This window comes from Gallinula chloropus (assembly GCF_964237585.1).
Source record: "Gallinula chloropus genome assembly, chromosome: 1".
Lineage (NCBI taxonomy): Eukaryota > Metazoa > Chordata > Aves > Gruiformes > Rallidae > Gallinula > Gallinula chloropus.
This window is the reverse complement of record NC_140085.1, coordinates 89,739,560-89,756,457: the sequence shown is the minus strand read 5'-3', so window position 1 is coordinate 89,756,457 and position 16,898 is coordinate 89,739,560. Positions and strand designations below refer to the sequence as shown.

Genomic DNA, 16,898 nt, shown 5'->3' with positions numbered 1-16,898 from the left:
ATGCAAACACGAGCCCCAGCAGCAGCAAGCAACGCCTAAGGCTGGAATGGTGCTGCAGCTGGGGACATCTGGCTGCTGTCAGCAGGATGGACGCCGGTGTCAGCTGGAAAGATGGAAAGGGCCTCATCTACCCATAGGTGTTAGGCGCCACTCTCTGCCTGTGGGCAGGGAGCAGGGCGGGGAGGGGGGGGATGAACAACTGTGCCACTGAACAGGTTGCTTTCGGCTCCTCTGCGCAGTATGGGCTCCTGCGGAAGGAAAGCAACCCCAGAGGGCAGCAGGGGAAGGAACCTTTAGTCCTGGAAAGGCGTATTACTTTCTTGCAGGAATGTGTGCTGTTACCATGCCTGCTTCCTGTAATAGTAATGGTAGCACCCCCATCCCCCTCCCCCAGATCTCTGAACCTGGGGCTTCCCACACCAGCTCTGCCCCTGTACCCCACAGCCCTCCTGCTGCTCCAGATCTATTTCTTTCCCCAGCACATCAGGCTCATGCATCTTCAGTGCTGGCTTCTGCAGCTTCTCCTATTTCAGTCCCAAGCCTCCTCTGAACAGAAAGTACCGCTCACATAAAGCTGACGAGGACAGGCAGAAAGAATGAGGTTGTGAGGGAAGATTCAGCGAACTTGTTCCATTTTCTGGCTAGATCAAGACCTGAGCCCACAGGAAGCCTCCAGAGGTACTATCTGCTGCAAACGTACTGTGACATTTAAGAGACCTCCCGGCAAGTCCTGGGAGCAGAGGGATGGACTTCTAGGGGAAAGTTTTCTCTTTGCTACGCGAGGAACTGATGCTATTTTTAACGGTTCCTGCTGTCCCCAACTGGGCATGAAGACAATCAGCATCTGTCCAGGCCCTCGGGGAGACTGCAGAATCGGAGATGTTGAATGTGTAGCTGTGCAGTGCCTGCTGCTACGGCACAAAAGCAGCAGGGTGGGTAGAGAGGAGCTGTGAAGGGCTCAGCCAGGGCTGGGGAGATGAGGGGCTGGGAAGGGGAGGCAAGGGGATGGGGACTGGGAGAAAAGGGATGGGTTTTGCATGCGAGTCATCTGTTACTTGAGATCATACACATGGTTTCCCTTTAGCTGTGGTTTTGGAAAGCCCCCGTCTGCTCTGCTGGAGGCCATTTCCTGACAGAACCAAACCTGGAGCTCCCAGATGCAGAAGGAGAGCTCAAAGGTCTTCAAAACCAGAGTGCACATTATGTTGGGGAGCTGGGAACAGTAACTCTATGCAGGTAGTATCAGACACCTTTGTCTGTTTACCCTGACAGAGAACAGCACTACCGACCTGGTCCTTCTGCCTGGCAGCTGGTTCTTTCACAGCCTGCCTCCACCACCGCCCCTCTGTCTGCAAGCAGACTCCCTTTCTCCCACCCCATCCTACACAGCAATCCCCTGGCTACAATTTCTCTGGCTTGAAAAGGGGCCCTACCCATCTTCCCTCCCCCAACTCCTGCCCCTCCCTCCCTGCTCAGACAGAAGTTCTCTCTCTGTTTGCTTCCCCCCTTCTGACCCACCCAGGATCGCCCCAAGGGGGAAACGACACCACACTGCAAGACCCCGCTGGGGCATCAGTCTTCTGCTCCTCTCCCCTGCCCCAGCAGCAGCACAGGCAATTGTCTTGGTCCATTAAGCCAGTAAATGAGGCTGGCTTAGCTCGCCACCAAGAGCCGGTGCTGTGAGCCCAGGATTTGCCTCGGCACCAGAAGTAACACCAGTGTGAACACAGGAGCGAAGGAGGGATTTGTGAGTTTGGCACAATGCTCTTCCACCCCCAGACACTGAGGAGAGCAGCTTCTTGTGACCAAATCGAGCAAGCTAATGTAGCCTGTGAATGTTTTGGGGCTTGGCCAGGTGACTTGTGCTGCCTTCTTTCAGGCCATCCACCGTGCTCCAGAAGAAGATAAATCAATGCAAGGCAACATCTGCCAAGATATTGACTTTGGCTCTGCTCACAAACTGCCTGCACTTCAGAGATGGGTAATATTCAGCTTGATTATCTCTCACCGCCAAGAGGAAGTTTCTCTCTATGCTTAAAATCACTGGGATGAGCCAAGGAAGAATCGATCTGTAGGAGAGAAATGCTGACAAGAAAGCATGAGTCGGAGACAGGATGAGAGTGGATGAAGGGTGAGCAATGGAGACAGCCTCTGGCAGCTTGCCTGGCCAGGTTAGCAATGGCCTGGACCACCACAGCCAGAGAAAGATTAGGACCAAACACATCCATCCAAACTTTATAGCAGGCCCCTGTACGCTCTTCCTCCTGTCCCCCAAATTGCTTTTCCTCTTTTACCTTCCTCCTCATCCTCCTAAAGCATCCTTTCTCTACCCTCGCCTGAAATGTCACTGCACTTTAGTTTTCTGGTTGCTACATACACCCCTGGAAGTCACCCAATTCGTTCCTTAAGGCACCACAGGCAGTGGTTGCAAGGCTTGCTGCCTGCCCTGCTTTGTGTCATGTCCCATGCCACCTGCCTGGTGGTGGAAAGCCCCAGCAGCACTCGTACACTGTACCACATCCACCTCCTCAGGGCACCCTGAGTCTCATGGATCGTATCACAATGCACAAGGTGATGTCATACCAGAGAAAGGTGACATTTCATTAGCAGAACATGCTGACTAAGCCTCATGAGGTGAACATTCAGCAACATCATCAAACTCTCACAGAATAAAACACTGAGCCTTCAACCTGCCTTTCCTACCACACTTGTGGTTAAAACATCCTCTAGGTCCCGTGGCCCTCCAAAGGCAGCAAATGAGAAAAAGATCTGAGTCCCTCCAAAAGGAAATCAGTTTTAGCAATAGCCTTGACACTGGTTCCTATTCTTTGCCAGACAGGTTGAGTGTCACATGCCTGGAGTAGAGCAGCACTGACTGCAGACCGCTTGGAGCACACCACGCTCCTGGGACAGAACGGAGAAGGGCAGCCGCAGCAGAAGAAATGGGTAAGGACCCCATGGCAAGGCTCACTTGGCTCCTTGCTGAGGCACTTCTCTGCAGCTTTCAGCCATGTTCCTGTCCATGCTTCTGCCATTCTCCAAGCCTGAAGGCTGCACAGAATCAAGAAGCAGAGGTGGAACAGACCCGAAGGAACCATCTAGTCTGTTCTTCTCTGTGAAGGATGGATCAGCTCTACTTCGTCATTTGTGGCATCTGTCACTCCTCATACATGTCTAGTTGGTCTTTAAAACCCTCCAGTGATGGAGCTACACAGCCTCCCAAGGGAATCTGATTCAATATTTCGCTATCTTTACTGTAGAGTTCTCACTGACATTCAGCCTGTTTCTCTTGCTGCAATCTTAAGCCACTCTTGCAGAAGAGACCATTCCTTTCTTTTCTATCTTATGTACCTGCACGCCACTATTCATATCTCATGGGTAGTCCTTGCTTCTTTAGGCCTAACAGCCCCATTTCCATCCATCTCTCCTCACTGACTGTGCTGTCTAGACTTCCGATCTCTCTTCACTGCTCTCTTCTGGCCCACCTCCAACTGGTCCACGTCTCCCTAGAAACATGAAGTACCCCAAATAGACACAGGACTCTACTTCAATGTATTCTGTGATCAGGAAGCAGGCAACACTACCCCTGGAACAGAGGCACAGCTAGAGCCAAACACAACAGTGTCATCCAGTGAGACGCTGAACGACAATGCTGTAAATTTCACTGCCCCCACCCCCTCCCCTGTTCCTTCTCTCTTCTTTGGGAGTGGGATGCTGCTCCCACTTTGAGCTCCCAGCAGAAAAGAAAGGCATTGAAAAGGCTAATTGATCTGACTGTGTCCAAGGCCCTTGACCCACCCGGGCTTGCATTTCAGCACCACTTCCCAGCTCCAGGAAGAAGAAAGCTGTGTGTGTCCCTCCACCTTGGGACAGGCTTTTCGAATGGATAGACCTGCATGCCTCTGACTCACAGCCAGGACTGGAGGCCAGCCAGGAGAATGGGAAGGGAAGAAATGCCACTCTAAAGGCCAATGAATACGCATGAAGCGTGTTACGCAAGAACCCCTGTGGACCCCCTTGTCCGGGTAAAAGTCCTACAGATGGCCCATCGCTAAGCACAGTTGATGCAGTGGGGAGGATGTGTGGGTGGACAGATAATTTGATATTTAGCTGAAAGAACTAAAATGGGTTTAATGCAGTGCTAGGGAGACAGATTGCCTGCAGCACCTTCTGCTCCTGATTATGGATGCCAATCTCAGGTTTCCCTTAGGTGTAAAAGCAGCCAGGATATGTGCGTTTTCACTGAGGCTTCAGAGTCCCAGTCTCACAAAAAGGAAGTACCACAGGAGGATATTTGAGGGTGACCAGCACCAAGGAACATCGCTGCTACAGCACCAGCAGCTGGCTTTAGGTTTCTGTAGTATCTCATGGTTCCATGCCAAACATATAGGACTATCTCCAGAGTTCCTGGAAAGTCTCTCCTGCAATGGACAAATCTGGCTGTAATGATCCCAACTCATGAGCTAAAGACCTGCTGCTTCTCTTCAATGCCAGAGAGGCCTGGCACTTTGAACACTAAGGACTTTCCATAAGGTTACACCACCATCTTTTAAATGCATCTGCCTTCTTTGCCACCTGCACAAGAAAATCTCAGGTCTGCACCCCAGCACCGATCAGTGTCACCCCACATCAGCATCATGTAGGATTATCAAGCTTCTCAGCCAGGAGTGAGCTACAACAGAGCTGGGAGGGGAAGCCCTCAGCTGCCCACTTCCAACCTCCAGCAGCAGAACCACAGCACACCAAGGAAGCACCACGGTATGTTCCTCTGCTGAGAGAAGCAAAGTGGCTTTTGCACCAGCCTGCAGCCTCAGGTCTTGCCTGTCAACCACCTCATCAATGAATGGGTTCTCCTTCCACTCTTCTTACAACTTGGTCTGCAACTACAAGCGGGAGAAGCAGAACTCTGGATGCAACTGGCACCCAATTACATTCCTAGTAGGAAGACAGAGCTTTACTGGTGATGCAGCCCCCACTTCTTACTAGCCCCTCCTATAAGCTCTCAGGACAAAGAAGCACTGGGGATTCTGTGTACGAACAGAAAAGAAATACACTGGGAATACTCTGCAGGCCCAGGCTGAATACAAAGAAAGCCCTGATTGAGTGGCCATGCCCAAGAAAGACAGCTCAGACTCTGCTCTATCATCTACAGCAGAAGAGCCAGGGCACTGCAGTCACTATGGTGCTCCTCCACATTTCTCTGCTTTTCCCTCATCCCTCCGTTCTTGCTCCCAGGTTCAGAAGGCAAAGGAATTCAAAGGAGATCAGAGTTAAGCAAAGAGAGAGAAAGAAAAGGAGGAGGGAGAAGGGGGTGCACTCAGTACAGAACTAAGGCCGTGTGCTGGGGAAGGGTGAAGGATGAGGAGGAGATGGGTTGAGAGACAGACAGCAAGAAGGGAGGGGTGAGATGGAGAAAGCAAGGAAGAGATGTGACAGACAACTTCATTGAGCAAGGTGGCAGGCTGGATGGGGAAGTGTGCCAAGCCGAGGGAGCTGGGTGCGATTCGCAAGAGGGAAGACTGCAGAGAGAGATTTCATCTCTCTGTCTGATGAACTTACCCATCCTTTCTCTCTCAGTGGACAAATCTCTGCAAACACACTCTCCCCTTTCCCTGCTGCCAAGAGACAGCCAAGGATGGCAGTGGAGGGAAGGCAGATGAGTACAGCATGTGCACAACTCGAAGGCTTTGGGCACACTCCAACTCTCAGCAGTAGGTGTAACAACAGGCCTTAAGGAGTGGGTCTAGCTGCTTAAGGAGGTAACTATTTTTATGTTTCTCATTAGGATGGGATCTCCTATTATCCCTGCCCACATCTGAAGGGGTACTGCCCCCATGTACTGCCCTGAACCACTTACTGCCCAAAACTATGGCTGCCTCATGTAGCATATGGACAAGAAAGGCAACCTGACTATGCATACTGCTTTATGCTTTCTGTCATGGTTGGGGTTTTTGTTGTCTATTTGGGGTTTTTTTGATAAACATAAGGCCAGTGATACCCAAAACCTGCCCCTATCCATACGCCCCATCATCAAGTTGACCCGTTTCAGACAACTGCCATTGTTGATGGGGAAAGTCACTACAAAGAGACTGCGTTTGCTTCTTGTCATGAGGTCCGTGGGTCACAGGACCCGAAATCAGCTATTCACAAGGCACCCACGTAAGGCCTGCCTGAGCACACAGCCAGCACTCCCATCTCAGTCCCACCACAGCCAGGCCTGATTTCAATTAAACAGCGGCGTAATCCAAGAAACACAAATATGCCTGTGTGGGTGTGTGCCAGCAACTCTGCAGATGCGTGCATCTCCAAGGTCTCTGGGGAGCAGACTGCTCCCCCATGTCTGCTCCAGCCCCAGTTGCCTTTCCACAGGGCTGGCAGCTGCCCTGATGCCCGGTGGCACAGGGTAACTGGGGGGTGACAGCAGTGACTGGCTAAGGAAAGTTAGCCAGTGCTCCCAACAAGGGTTACTTAAAAGGAAGAGTGATCTGCTGGGGCTGGTTTTGGGTGCTGGGGTCGTGAGGTCCCATCAGGTTTGCTCAGCAAAGAGAAAGTGGTTGATGTACCCGTGGCAGGGGAGAGGGGCCTGGGTGCCCAGTAAGCAGTGGGGCTCCAATGCCCTCACCCTGCTTCTAGGAATGAGAGCCCTGATAAGAGGCAGAGCCAGAGGCAGGGGACAGAGTCTGCCTGAGAAATGGCAGGGGGCTGTGGAAGGACCATCCCTATTTAACCAGCACACTGAAGGCTAAGGGGGCAGCGATGGGAAAAAGCGGAGAGCAGGCTGCAGCAGTCCCTCCCCATCTTCTTCCACCAGCTTAAAACCTCCCCTGTCCTTTGACTCGAGGGGACTGCTAATAAATCTGCCAGTTCTGAAGGGACAAACAGGTTCCACTAAATCATGGCTCACACATGTCCCTGATCATATGAGGAGAGGGGCTTAAATACCCCTTCCCCCAGGAAGCCCCAATAAACAACCGCCTCAGCTGGCACAGGCTCCCTGCTCTATAGCTGCAGGCAGGGAGAGTACAGATCATATTATATTGCGTTTGGCAGAGAGAGGACAATAATTTTTCAGGGAGTAATCAGCCCCTGAATCCCACTTTTCTTCCAAGTTCAAAGGACACCCCAGAACAGATGGGGGTTTCCTAACATCCTCGTGCTACCTGCAGCACTCAGCAAGGTTGCTGCCTTGTACTGGTGGTCTTCCTCTCCCCTTAGGAGCATTTTCCAATTGCGGCAGGCTTGCTTACGCCCGGCCCCTTCTGTCACATGCTCTCCTTTCTGTTCCCTGACAAGATGAACATGGGGCCTGACTGTGGACAAATTTCTGCTGATTCCCATTTGGAATCTGGGCTCTGGGTGGGAATTAGGGCTCACAGTGAAGGAGTCAGCTAAGCTTTGTCACTGTGGATCCTCTCCTCCAAAGGAAGAGAAAGAGATAATGATGTTAGAACATTTTAACCTTTCTTTTTCTGAGCTTGATAGGCTTGGCCTGAGGCACCTTTCCTAGCAAAAACAGGCTGCTGGAAGATTGATTGGTTGGGTGCAGAGTTTAAAGGTAATTTTCTCTTGTCACATGCACATAAATTATTGTGGCTCAAGCTGCGATCAGATCCACGTCTCACTTGTTCGACTGCTTTTATGCCTGGGCTCTGATGAGGGGTTGTAAGAACCACATCCAGTGCTCCCCAAGCAGCATCCTATATAAATATATATCAAGAACACCACAGGTGTACACACAAAGTTAGTGTCTTGTGGGGGAAGCGGGACGGGGAGAAAGGGCCACATGCCTGCAAATCTGTACCAGCCAGGGACTTCCAGCTGCAGAAGTTGCAGCTAAAGCCTTGTTTGCTCAGCTATGAACCTGTTTAAAATGTTCTGTCCGTGAACGCCAGGGCAAGGAAAACTCATCTACTCACATTATTCACAAGGGGGAGAGAAAAAAAGATGCACATGCACACACACAAAGGAAGCACAGCTGCAGCCAAAGTGAATTCATTTTTAACATTCAGGAAAATATTCACAGAACACTTCAGCGCTATTTGCCTAAATTTTGCTGTTTGCAGTAAACACTTGAGCCAGCACAGGCTCTATGTTCTAGGTGCAATACCGCATCAGGGATCACTAGGGGTGCCTCTTGGCTCCAAGTCACAGATTCCCTCTATGTCCCCAAATCCCTGTGCCCCCCTTGCTTTAAGGCACAGATTGACAGTCTGCTGCTGTGTAGTTCCTGACTCTTGGCCCTGTCACAGCCAAAACGACTTTGCAAGTACTCACAGCCATTGTGTTCCCCATCTACCCCCACCACCTTATGCAACAAAGGCATGTGCACTCTGCCAAACTTAAACACAAAAACAACAGCAAATGATGGCAGCTCTGAAAGGCACCTGGTCTGGGGGAGCAGACCCTCTTCCTCTTCTCCCCTTCCCCCTTCATCTCTTCAACTCATCCCTTTCACTGCTTTCCCTGAGCATCCCAGGCAGCTCACACAAGGGAAAATGCTGCAGCACACAAGGGAGACTCAGCTGAAGCCCTGAAGACAAGAGCTGTGCGCGTTGTCTCTTCTTCCTCCATAAATACAGCTGAGACGACGACTGGATAATTGGCTAAGTGCCTGTCAGCTTAATAACAGAGACACACACACACACACACACACACACACACACACAGAGGGAGCAGGAGAGATTTGTATTTACTATTCAAAGTCATGGATGCTGCCTACCAGTGGATTTCAACATAGGTTTTGTTTGCACAGTGAGGCTTGAAAAGTGAATGGACATGCAAGCTCCAAGCCATGATCTCCCTTGCCCAGCCTTGTGTCAGGGTGGACAACCAGCTTGGGGTGGAGGGAATGAGAAAGCAGAGTGCTGAGGTAGCTGCCATACAGGTACTGTCAGGTGGCCTGCTCAGAGTATCCCTGGGTTCCTACATCATCACTACTCCCAATGAGACACAGCTGTCACTGATACACCAAGTCCCACTGAGTTGGGGGCAATGGCAGCAGAGCATCTCCAACACAGTCACCCTGCTATCCTTGAGGAGGGGGACAGTGTCACTACTAGTGACAGCTGAGCAGCTGCATGACCACCCAATTTCATTTTGCAAATGCACAGCGCTGGGGTTGGTGCTGGGGGAGCTGTAGCTCTCTCAGTCTTTCCCCCCCCCCTTGTAAATCCAGTGCTCTTCCAGGAACCCATCTCACTTGAGATGAGAAACCTCTCTCCCATGACCCCATCGTGTGCAGTGGAAGCACCTCCCTGCTCTTCCCAAGATTTCACTGCTTCCCCTTTCACTGAAATGCAAGTTTCAGTGGTGAAAGTGGTTCAAGTTGCTACTGGCAAGGGACAGTATTGGCCAGATCTATGGCAGAGTTAACCACCAGGCCCCAGAAGAGGCAATATTCTGTCTGCTCACTGCTTTTTTCCTTAACATCTCTAGCAACTGAGGCACAACAAAACAAAGGACACACTGCCAGTGTTAGAGGTGGTTGCCAAAGCCCAGGAGTCAGGGAAAGCCACGAAGATCTCCAAGCAAGCAGCCCGTTACCCTTGTCCATCAGGCAGTGCTGCCTCCCACTTACACAACACTCAGAACTTTGCAGAGTATATGAACAGTTGCACAACTACACACTGGAAAACACCTTCTGTTTTCAGATGGGAGTTAGGGAGACACATGCAAGCCCGCCCACCCCAAACCCCATGCTGACACGCTATTGCAAATCATCTGTTGAACTCCAACCCAATCCGAGCAGGCTCAACTCCATCCCATTAGCTCTGACCAAAGCAGCCCAGCCCCAGCGAGATCAATGATGCTGCAGCAGGGCTGCTTCTCCTCTCTTTGCATGGGGCTGAGTGCAGTGAGAGAAAGTGCTCCCGGGGTCACAGCCGGTCTCTCCCACACAACCAAGTTGCTCCTAATAAAACTCTGCAGAAACACACACACACACACACACACACACACACGCATGGGGGAGGTTGGCTGTTCAGACTTTTATTTTTTTGAAATAGCTGTTTTCTAGGCAGAGGTGAAGCTCATCGTTATTAGTTCCCATTACTTACCATAAAACCAGACAGGTTAGATGTGCCTGAAGCCTGAAGCAAATGCTTTGGTGTCAGACTCAGCTGAAAATCACATTCGTTTCTTCTTCAGTGAGAGAAGAGTAAAAGAAAACTCAGTAAATTCCTGACTTCACCTTTGTGCCCTCCATTGCACTTACTCCAGCAGAGCACGAGTTCACACAAGCCCGAGTGAATTTTGATGGACAACAAAACTAGGTTCCTTCAGTGCAAATGGCTATATTCAGCCTCACAGCGAGCCTGCTGAAGCCCTGCCGCTGCGTCAGCGGTGAGCTGTGGCCCCCGCAGCTCCCTTAGAATCAGATGCCTGTGGGCCTGGATATAAAGGGCACATATGCACAACATATATTTTGAAAACTTATAGATAGCGAATTCCAGTAACTGTGAGCTATTTTAAGACTGGGTCTTTCCTCATGACCCGCTGAGGGGGGGAGCGCAGGGGAAGAGGTACTGACTCTGAGGCACTCCAGGTAACATGTACTACTATATAAATTTTAATGCCAACTAAGTAGGAAAACATATGGTACCTCACTGCAAACTGAAGTGCCTGTGTAGACTCAGGGGAGGAGGTTAAAGCCATACAGTCTGATACTGTCTCTCCTCCTCCATCTTTCTGAATGCAAATTATACATACAGTGTTACTAAACATACATAATTTCACCAAAGAAAGAACCTTTCCTTCTCTGATTTCCATTCCACCTTTGCTTGCGATGGGTTAGTCCCGCTTTGCAGGAGACGCGGCATCGCGAAGGCCGCGCTCCCTCCTGGGCACGCCACGCACAGGCACTGTGGGTGTACAGGGAGGGGATGCCCCTGACCAGACACACCAGGCAACTTCCTTTACCCTGTGTGATCACACACACACTCACATACCCGCGTACGCATGTGTGCCTTCATATAATGGCACCATCTGCTGCTGGAGCTGGAAGTTTTGCAACATCATCTGTTACTACATTTCTACGTTGTTTGGTTTTGGGGTTTGTTTTTTTTTTAGGCAGAGCACAGCCCCTTTTTTCACAGATCCCTACATACCCTCTCTCAACACGCATACGCTAGGTTGGATAATCACAGAATGATAGGGGTTGGAAGGGACCTCTGGAGAGCATCTAGTCCATGGAAGGGACCACTGGAGATCAACTAGATAATGAAGGCTTTGTGTATACTGGAGAAGAAGATAATTTGGGACTTGTAGTCAATACCAAGGCAGACGAGGATGTACGAGGGAAACCTCATTTGTCATGTTTGCTGGGTGGTTGCGTGGCTGAGCCGAAAGGCAACCCCAAGCTAATGGATAGGTCACAAGGCTGGGTGCGCCCGAGCCCTGCTGTGCAACCCTGGGCGAGTCCCCTCACCTCCGGGTGCCTCCAGCCCACCCCCCGCCCGGCGCCTGCCCATCCCAGCTAATAGCCTGCACGCCCTGTGGAAAAGGGGTTCTCTCTTAATCTGTGCTCACGTGGCACTTAATACAAAGGGTGCCTCAACTTAGTGGTGGCCTTTAAGTGCCACAACAATACTCCTAATAATCAAGGTTACAATTTTACTGCCAAGACTGTATTATTATGTAGCATTATACCTTTGAACATGCCTATTCTCATTTCTAGCAAAGGGCTCAGCTCAGTGCTCCCTGTTATAAATTCTATGCTAATTACAAGTGTAATCTGAACAGCTTTTACTTTTCTTTTAAAATGACTGTATAGGGCATAAACTTTGTTGTGATGCTGCGTTGCTGCTTTGCCTGAGGTGTCTTTGTCCTCTAGCACAGCTCCTCATGTAGAGTATCAGCAAAATACTGGGAGGCCGGGAACAAGAGCCTGCGTGAATTGCTTATATTGCAGGATTACACCAACAGCGCTATGGTTACTGCTGGTAATTTGATTCTAGCCCATCCTTTGATACATGTAACTCAAAGATACTATGCACCCATTAGGATATAAGTTCCTAAACGCACTATCAACCTGAAACTTTGTGTTATTTAAAAGTAACTGCTGAAAATGGAAATTGCACAATCGGTTAAACGTTGGTTTTCATCAGCGCTTCAGCATCAGATTGATTTAATTCTTGATGAGAAGTTGATGCTTGGAAAAACTCAAGAACAATGAGCCAAATTCTGGCCTTGGCAATATCCCAGTTCTCCAGAGGGCTGAGCATCATCTGAGCAGTGCTCAGCAGCTGAAGCCCTGTATGAGTCACTTGTACCTCTTTATTAGCAGTGCCCAGGAATGTGCCCCAAAGATAAACATGGCATCTCAGGTAGCACCCTTGGGCTTTGGTGGGTATGTACTGGTATACTGGAGCTGATGGGAACGGGAATGTGACCCATTTTGCTTCCAGCTAGTGATGAGTTCCACTTCAGAAGCCATTAAAGGCCAAATTGGCCCTGGACAACCTTCAAGCCCCACTGACACCCCCAGAATAGAGCTTTAGAGACCCTTTGGGGTGAGCTGCTGGGATGGTTCCTGAGAGCGTGGATTTTTTTTTCCCCCCAACATGAGGGAGAGGTACCCAATCCCACAGCATGGGCTCCATCGCTGTTTTGATTCTAACCCACCCTAATGGCCAAACACAACACAGAAGCACAGTTCCTTCCCTCCCCAGTTTGCAGCAGATGCCCTTTGCTACTGCACACACCTGCTCAGCCAACATCAGTCCTCCTGTCCCTTATCCCCCTCCCTAAGGTGAAGGTGTGTAACAAAGCATGGGGTCCCTGCCTTTGCTCACCCAACACTCCCAGAGCAGGTAAGGTGGAAGCAGATGCTGGAGGCAGGTAATCAGAAGGTAGATTTAGGGTTGAAGTTTGTTTTTCCTCTCCCATTTTGCTTAGTTGGGAGGGATATTTTGTGTGTTTGGGGGAGGGAAGTTGCTTACAAAACCCGATAGCCTCATGACTGTGATCTGCCAAGCAAAACATTGGCAGGAACTGCATCGCACAGTTCCCTCTCAATACTCAAAATAAGGTTCGGTGACCTTCCTCACTTGCTGAAGACAAAGTTAAAAAATTAAACTGTAGGAAGCGTGCCAGACCCTCTGATACACAGTGTCATCTTTGAAACAACTTGCTGTCCTGTCTTGGTGGTAGCTGGCCAAACACCAGAAGCTCTGCTGAGCCCTTCTCATCTGTTGCGGCTCTCAGACCCCTCCCCTCCCTTTTCAGCCTTGCTCTAAGGAGAGGATCATTACCCTTTTCCCTGTGGATAGTCTATCACATGCTATTTTTATTCTCTCTTGCTGCAATTCCCCAACTTCCCTATGCCAAATACTCACTAAAAGTCATCAACCTTCAGCAAGGCCAACAAATGAATCAAATCTGCTGCCAGGTCATTTAGCAGATGAGCCAGTATAGAGTTAGGAACACTTTTTTTCCAAAGTCCATAGCAAGGGGATATTTTAAATGCCACAGCTTTAAAAAGTCATATCCAAACTTCCCGGAATAATTCTATTCTGAGTAACAAGCTGTAGATGAAGCTCCAGAGAAGTGGCTTCCTTCAGGAACATTAGGGCTCATAATAAACTATTTTTCTCCACTTTGCAGCACAGTCCACCCACCCATTCTTCCACCTACAAGTGTAACACTATATACAAACGTTTAAGGCCCCAAAGGAGAAGAATCATTCAGAATGCCCTGTCCTCTGTGCTTTGCTAAATAATTTGCACCACAATTTACAGAATTGGAATGGTTTTAGCTGTATTATCACTATGTGCCTTGCCTTTAATTCTCACCAATGGCACATCATTATTTTCCCCCTCCTACATTTTCATTTCCCTTCAAGCTTCAGGATGGAGCTACTGGGCACTCATAAACTGCAGCTGCACGCTCCCTCCTCCCTCCCAAGTCACTGCATAGCAAAGACAGGTGATATGATCTCTGTATAAAAATCTCTTACCTATCTCTCTGTGGAGGTAAAGATCTGCTCTAAGCACAGCTCCTAGAGACCATCTCATGTTTTTTTCCCCATCCAGCTCTTCCCCTTGTGCTGTTACTAGTGGATCTAGAGGCTAGGAGAGTGATATGTTGGGAGCTTCTCAAACACAAGAGTGTCTTAAAGTGACTTATGTTTTGGAGAGGTGAGGAAAACAGTGAGGGGAAAGCTAGCAAACCAACCCTAGCTTTAAAACCAAGGGTGACAAATGTCATCCTGCGGGATCCAAAGTGTATGTACGGGACAGAAGAGAATCTCGCCCCTTACAGCCTTGAGTGACAGCCCTGCCTCCCAGCACAGCCTGGCTTCCGCCTCTCCTCTGAAGGAGGGACCAAAACATCCCAGGAACCTGGGGCTGGTCCATGAGAAAGGGAGAGGAGACAACCACCCATCCTAGGAAACTGGCCAGATGTACTTAAAGAGCTTAGGAAGGCAGCTAAGGGAGGTAAAGCCCGTGCACCGGCCACCATCACTTCTGACAGAAACGCAGCCTGCCAGGAACACAGTATTGCTCAGGACAGGCAGTTACACAGCCCAGTGGCGTGCTGCTCTGGCAAACTGTCTCACTTGGCACACATCTGGCTGACACAGCTGGATCACCTCACTCAGGTGCTTTATTTTAGTGCCTGAAAACACTGGCAGGCCACAATCACCGAAACCACTCTCCCATGCAGCCCCCTTGAGCTTGCTGATGAACGCTTTACACGCAGCACATGCAGGCACCATCTCCACCATCCACTCAGCTCGCTCTGCTGCAAATGCAGCTTTAGCACACAGCATCTAGATAAACTCAAAAGCTCCAAGGTTAAGTGGGAAAAGAAAATCCAGTGACCCCTGTCTGGACAAGTGAGCTTAATGACTTGTCTGCTGCTGTATGGACCAAGCATATGCCAGCAAACATCTGCCTGAGCAGCCCCTCCAAAATAAATGACCGATGGAAGTGATTTGCCTTTAAAAACGGGGTAAGTCAGCCGACAGTCCCGCTAGCAAAGGGTTAATGGGATATATGAATTGCTAGCGATTGGAAGGCAGACGAGAGAAGCCGGGAGTCAGGGGCAACACCCCTTGTTAGGTGTTTACCGTGTCGCATCTATACCTCTTCCATCGCCTATGCAAGGCAGATGAATTACTCTGTAAATCCTATTACTCCGTGTGGATAAATCTTACATACAAGTTAACAAGTCTGGAGAGCTGGGGAATGGAAGCTGCTGAACGGATATTCCAGGATCAAAACAACCCAGCACACGGGAGCTGAGAGAAGTGATACGCATAAACACACATCCCTCTTCTAGCATCCTTCTTCCCTGATCCCATCTTGCCAACCCACATACCCCTCTGTCATTAAATAGGAGGGATGCAGGACACAGGGGATCATGTAGCAGACCATTTGGTGACACCTAGCAGGATTTATTTCGGAGAAAGAGGAAGAAAACTTTGCTGCTGCTGTTAGCTTTGCTAGGGAATTGCTCCCTTGATGCTTCAGGGTTTGTGCACTATCAGCTCCTCATACAGATTACAGACTTATTTTAAATTACGTCCAGTAGTTTATAGCCATAATACACAGCGTGTGCGCACACTCACACGCACAGAATGTTCTGAAGGGAAGTTACTGCAGGCAAGTTGAGCAAGGCAGAATTTGAAAAAAGAAACCCAAAGGAAAAAGATGACTCTGTTTCAGGTATTTGGGACGCTCCTAACCGAAAGCCCAAGAAGTCCCAGAACCACCTTTAGGAAACCTACATGGTGAATACAGAAATACAACACTCAACGCTGCCAGACGACAAGGCTTCATGTGCAAAGACACCCTCACCACAACCACTCGGACCCGCAGGCACAGCACACACCCGTTTACTTAGCCCTCCAAAAAAAACTCAACACACTGAACGAGACGCCAGCTTCACCACTGCCGGACCTCTTGCACTGTTTTTTCGCCAGTGCTTTTAACTACTGCCAGTGCTTTTAACTATCTCCCCTCCCTCCCAGGCAGAAAAATAAATAATTAAAATTAAAAGCCAGAGTTTCCCAAAAGAACTTGCCTGAGAGTTCTGGCAGCACCAGGGATAAAGTTTTTGTATAGGTACAAAAAGAAGTACGGGAAGATCAATGGAACATCTGGCTAGCACAGCTGGATCCCTTTTTGATTCCTCTATTGATACTGCAGGGCTGGTTAAGAAATGTACGTTCAGGAGAGCCAGCTAACACAAACAGATCTTTCCCGGATGAAATTCTTTTGATCCAGAGCTCTGCACACAGAGGAGAGCGGTGGGCGAGAGGTTTTTCAAAAGCTTTCCCCTGTTTTTGGTGGGGGTTTTTTTTGGTACATTAAGGCACAAACCCACAGGCAGAGCTTGTTTGTGGGCAGCTGCCGCTACCGCAGTTCCAGAGGTAAAGCACCACACACGCTCCCGGAGAGACGTGGATACACACACACACATCAAACCCATATCGCATCCAACGCGTACGCCGCATACACAGAGAAACACAGGTACACACACAACACACACACACAGAGAAAAGGAAAAGTTGGCAGAACGCCCTACCTGAGGATGGCTGTGTCCCCCTGCCTCACGGTGATGTTATCGGTACCTCGGGTAAAATCCACGCTGCGGACTGGCAGCCCTGTAGGGAGAAGGCAAAGCAATCTCAGTAGGACCAGCGGTAATTGCTTCCGATCAGGCTGAGCCCTCGCTACCATGGCTGGTCTCGTCGAGTTTCACTGGCTGTACTTGTCTCTCTCCTCTCTCTCTCTGCGTGTGTATACGGATATATACGTGTAGAAAGAAAAACAATAATAATAATGTACAACTCTCGTTCTGATCGACAGCCCCGGAAAGGGGAGGTGATTTCACAGTCCTCCTTAGCTGCCACTTTCTCTTGTTCTTTTCAGTCTCTTGGTGGCTTCTTCCCC

At 49.7% G+C, this 16,898-nt stretch overlaps 1 protein-coding gene across 2 annotated transcripts in view; it reads right to left on the bottom strand.

Moving 5' to 3' along the window:
- Positions 1 to 16,685, bottom strand: part of LSAMP (limbic system associated membrane protein) — a gene marked incomplete at both ends in the record, with an annotated part of 312,320 nt that extends 295,635 nt beyond the window's left edge. For both annotated transcript variants that reach the window (XM_084270918.1, XM_084270919.1), the window contains one exon: positions 16,531 to 16,685. In XM_084270918.1, coding sequence (XP_084127044.1) covers positions 16,531 to 16,685 — 155 coding nt within the window. The remainder of the gene's footprint in view (positions 1 to 16,530) is intronic.
- Between the last annotated feature and the right edge of the window lie 213 nt (positions 16,686 to 16,898).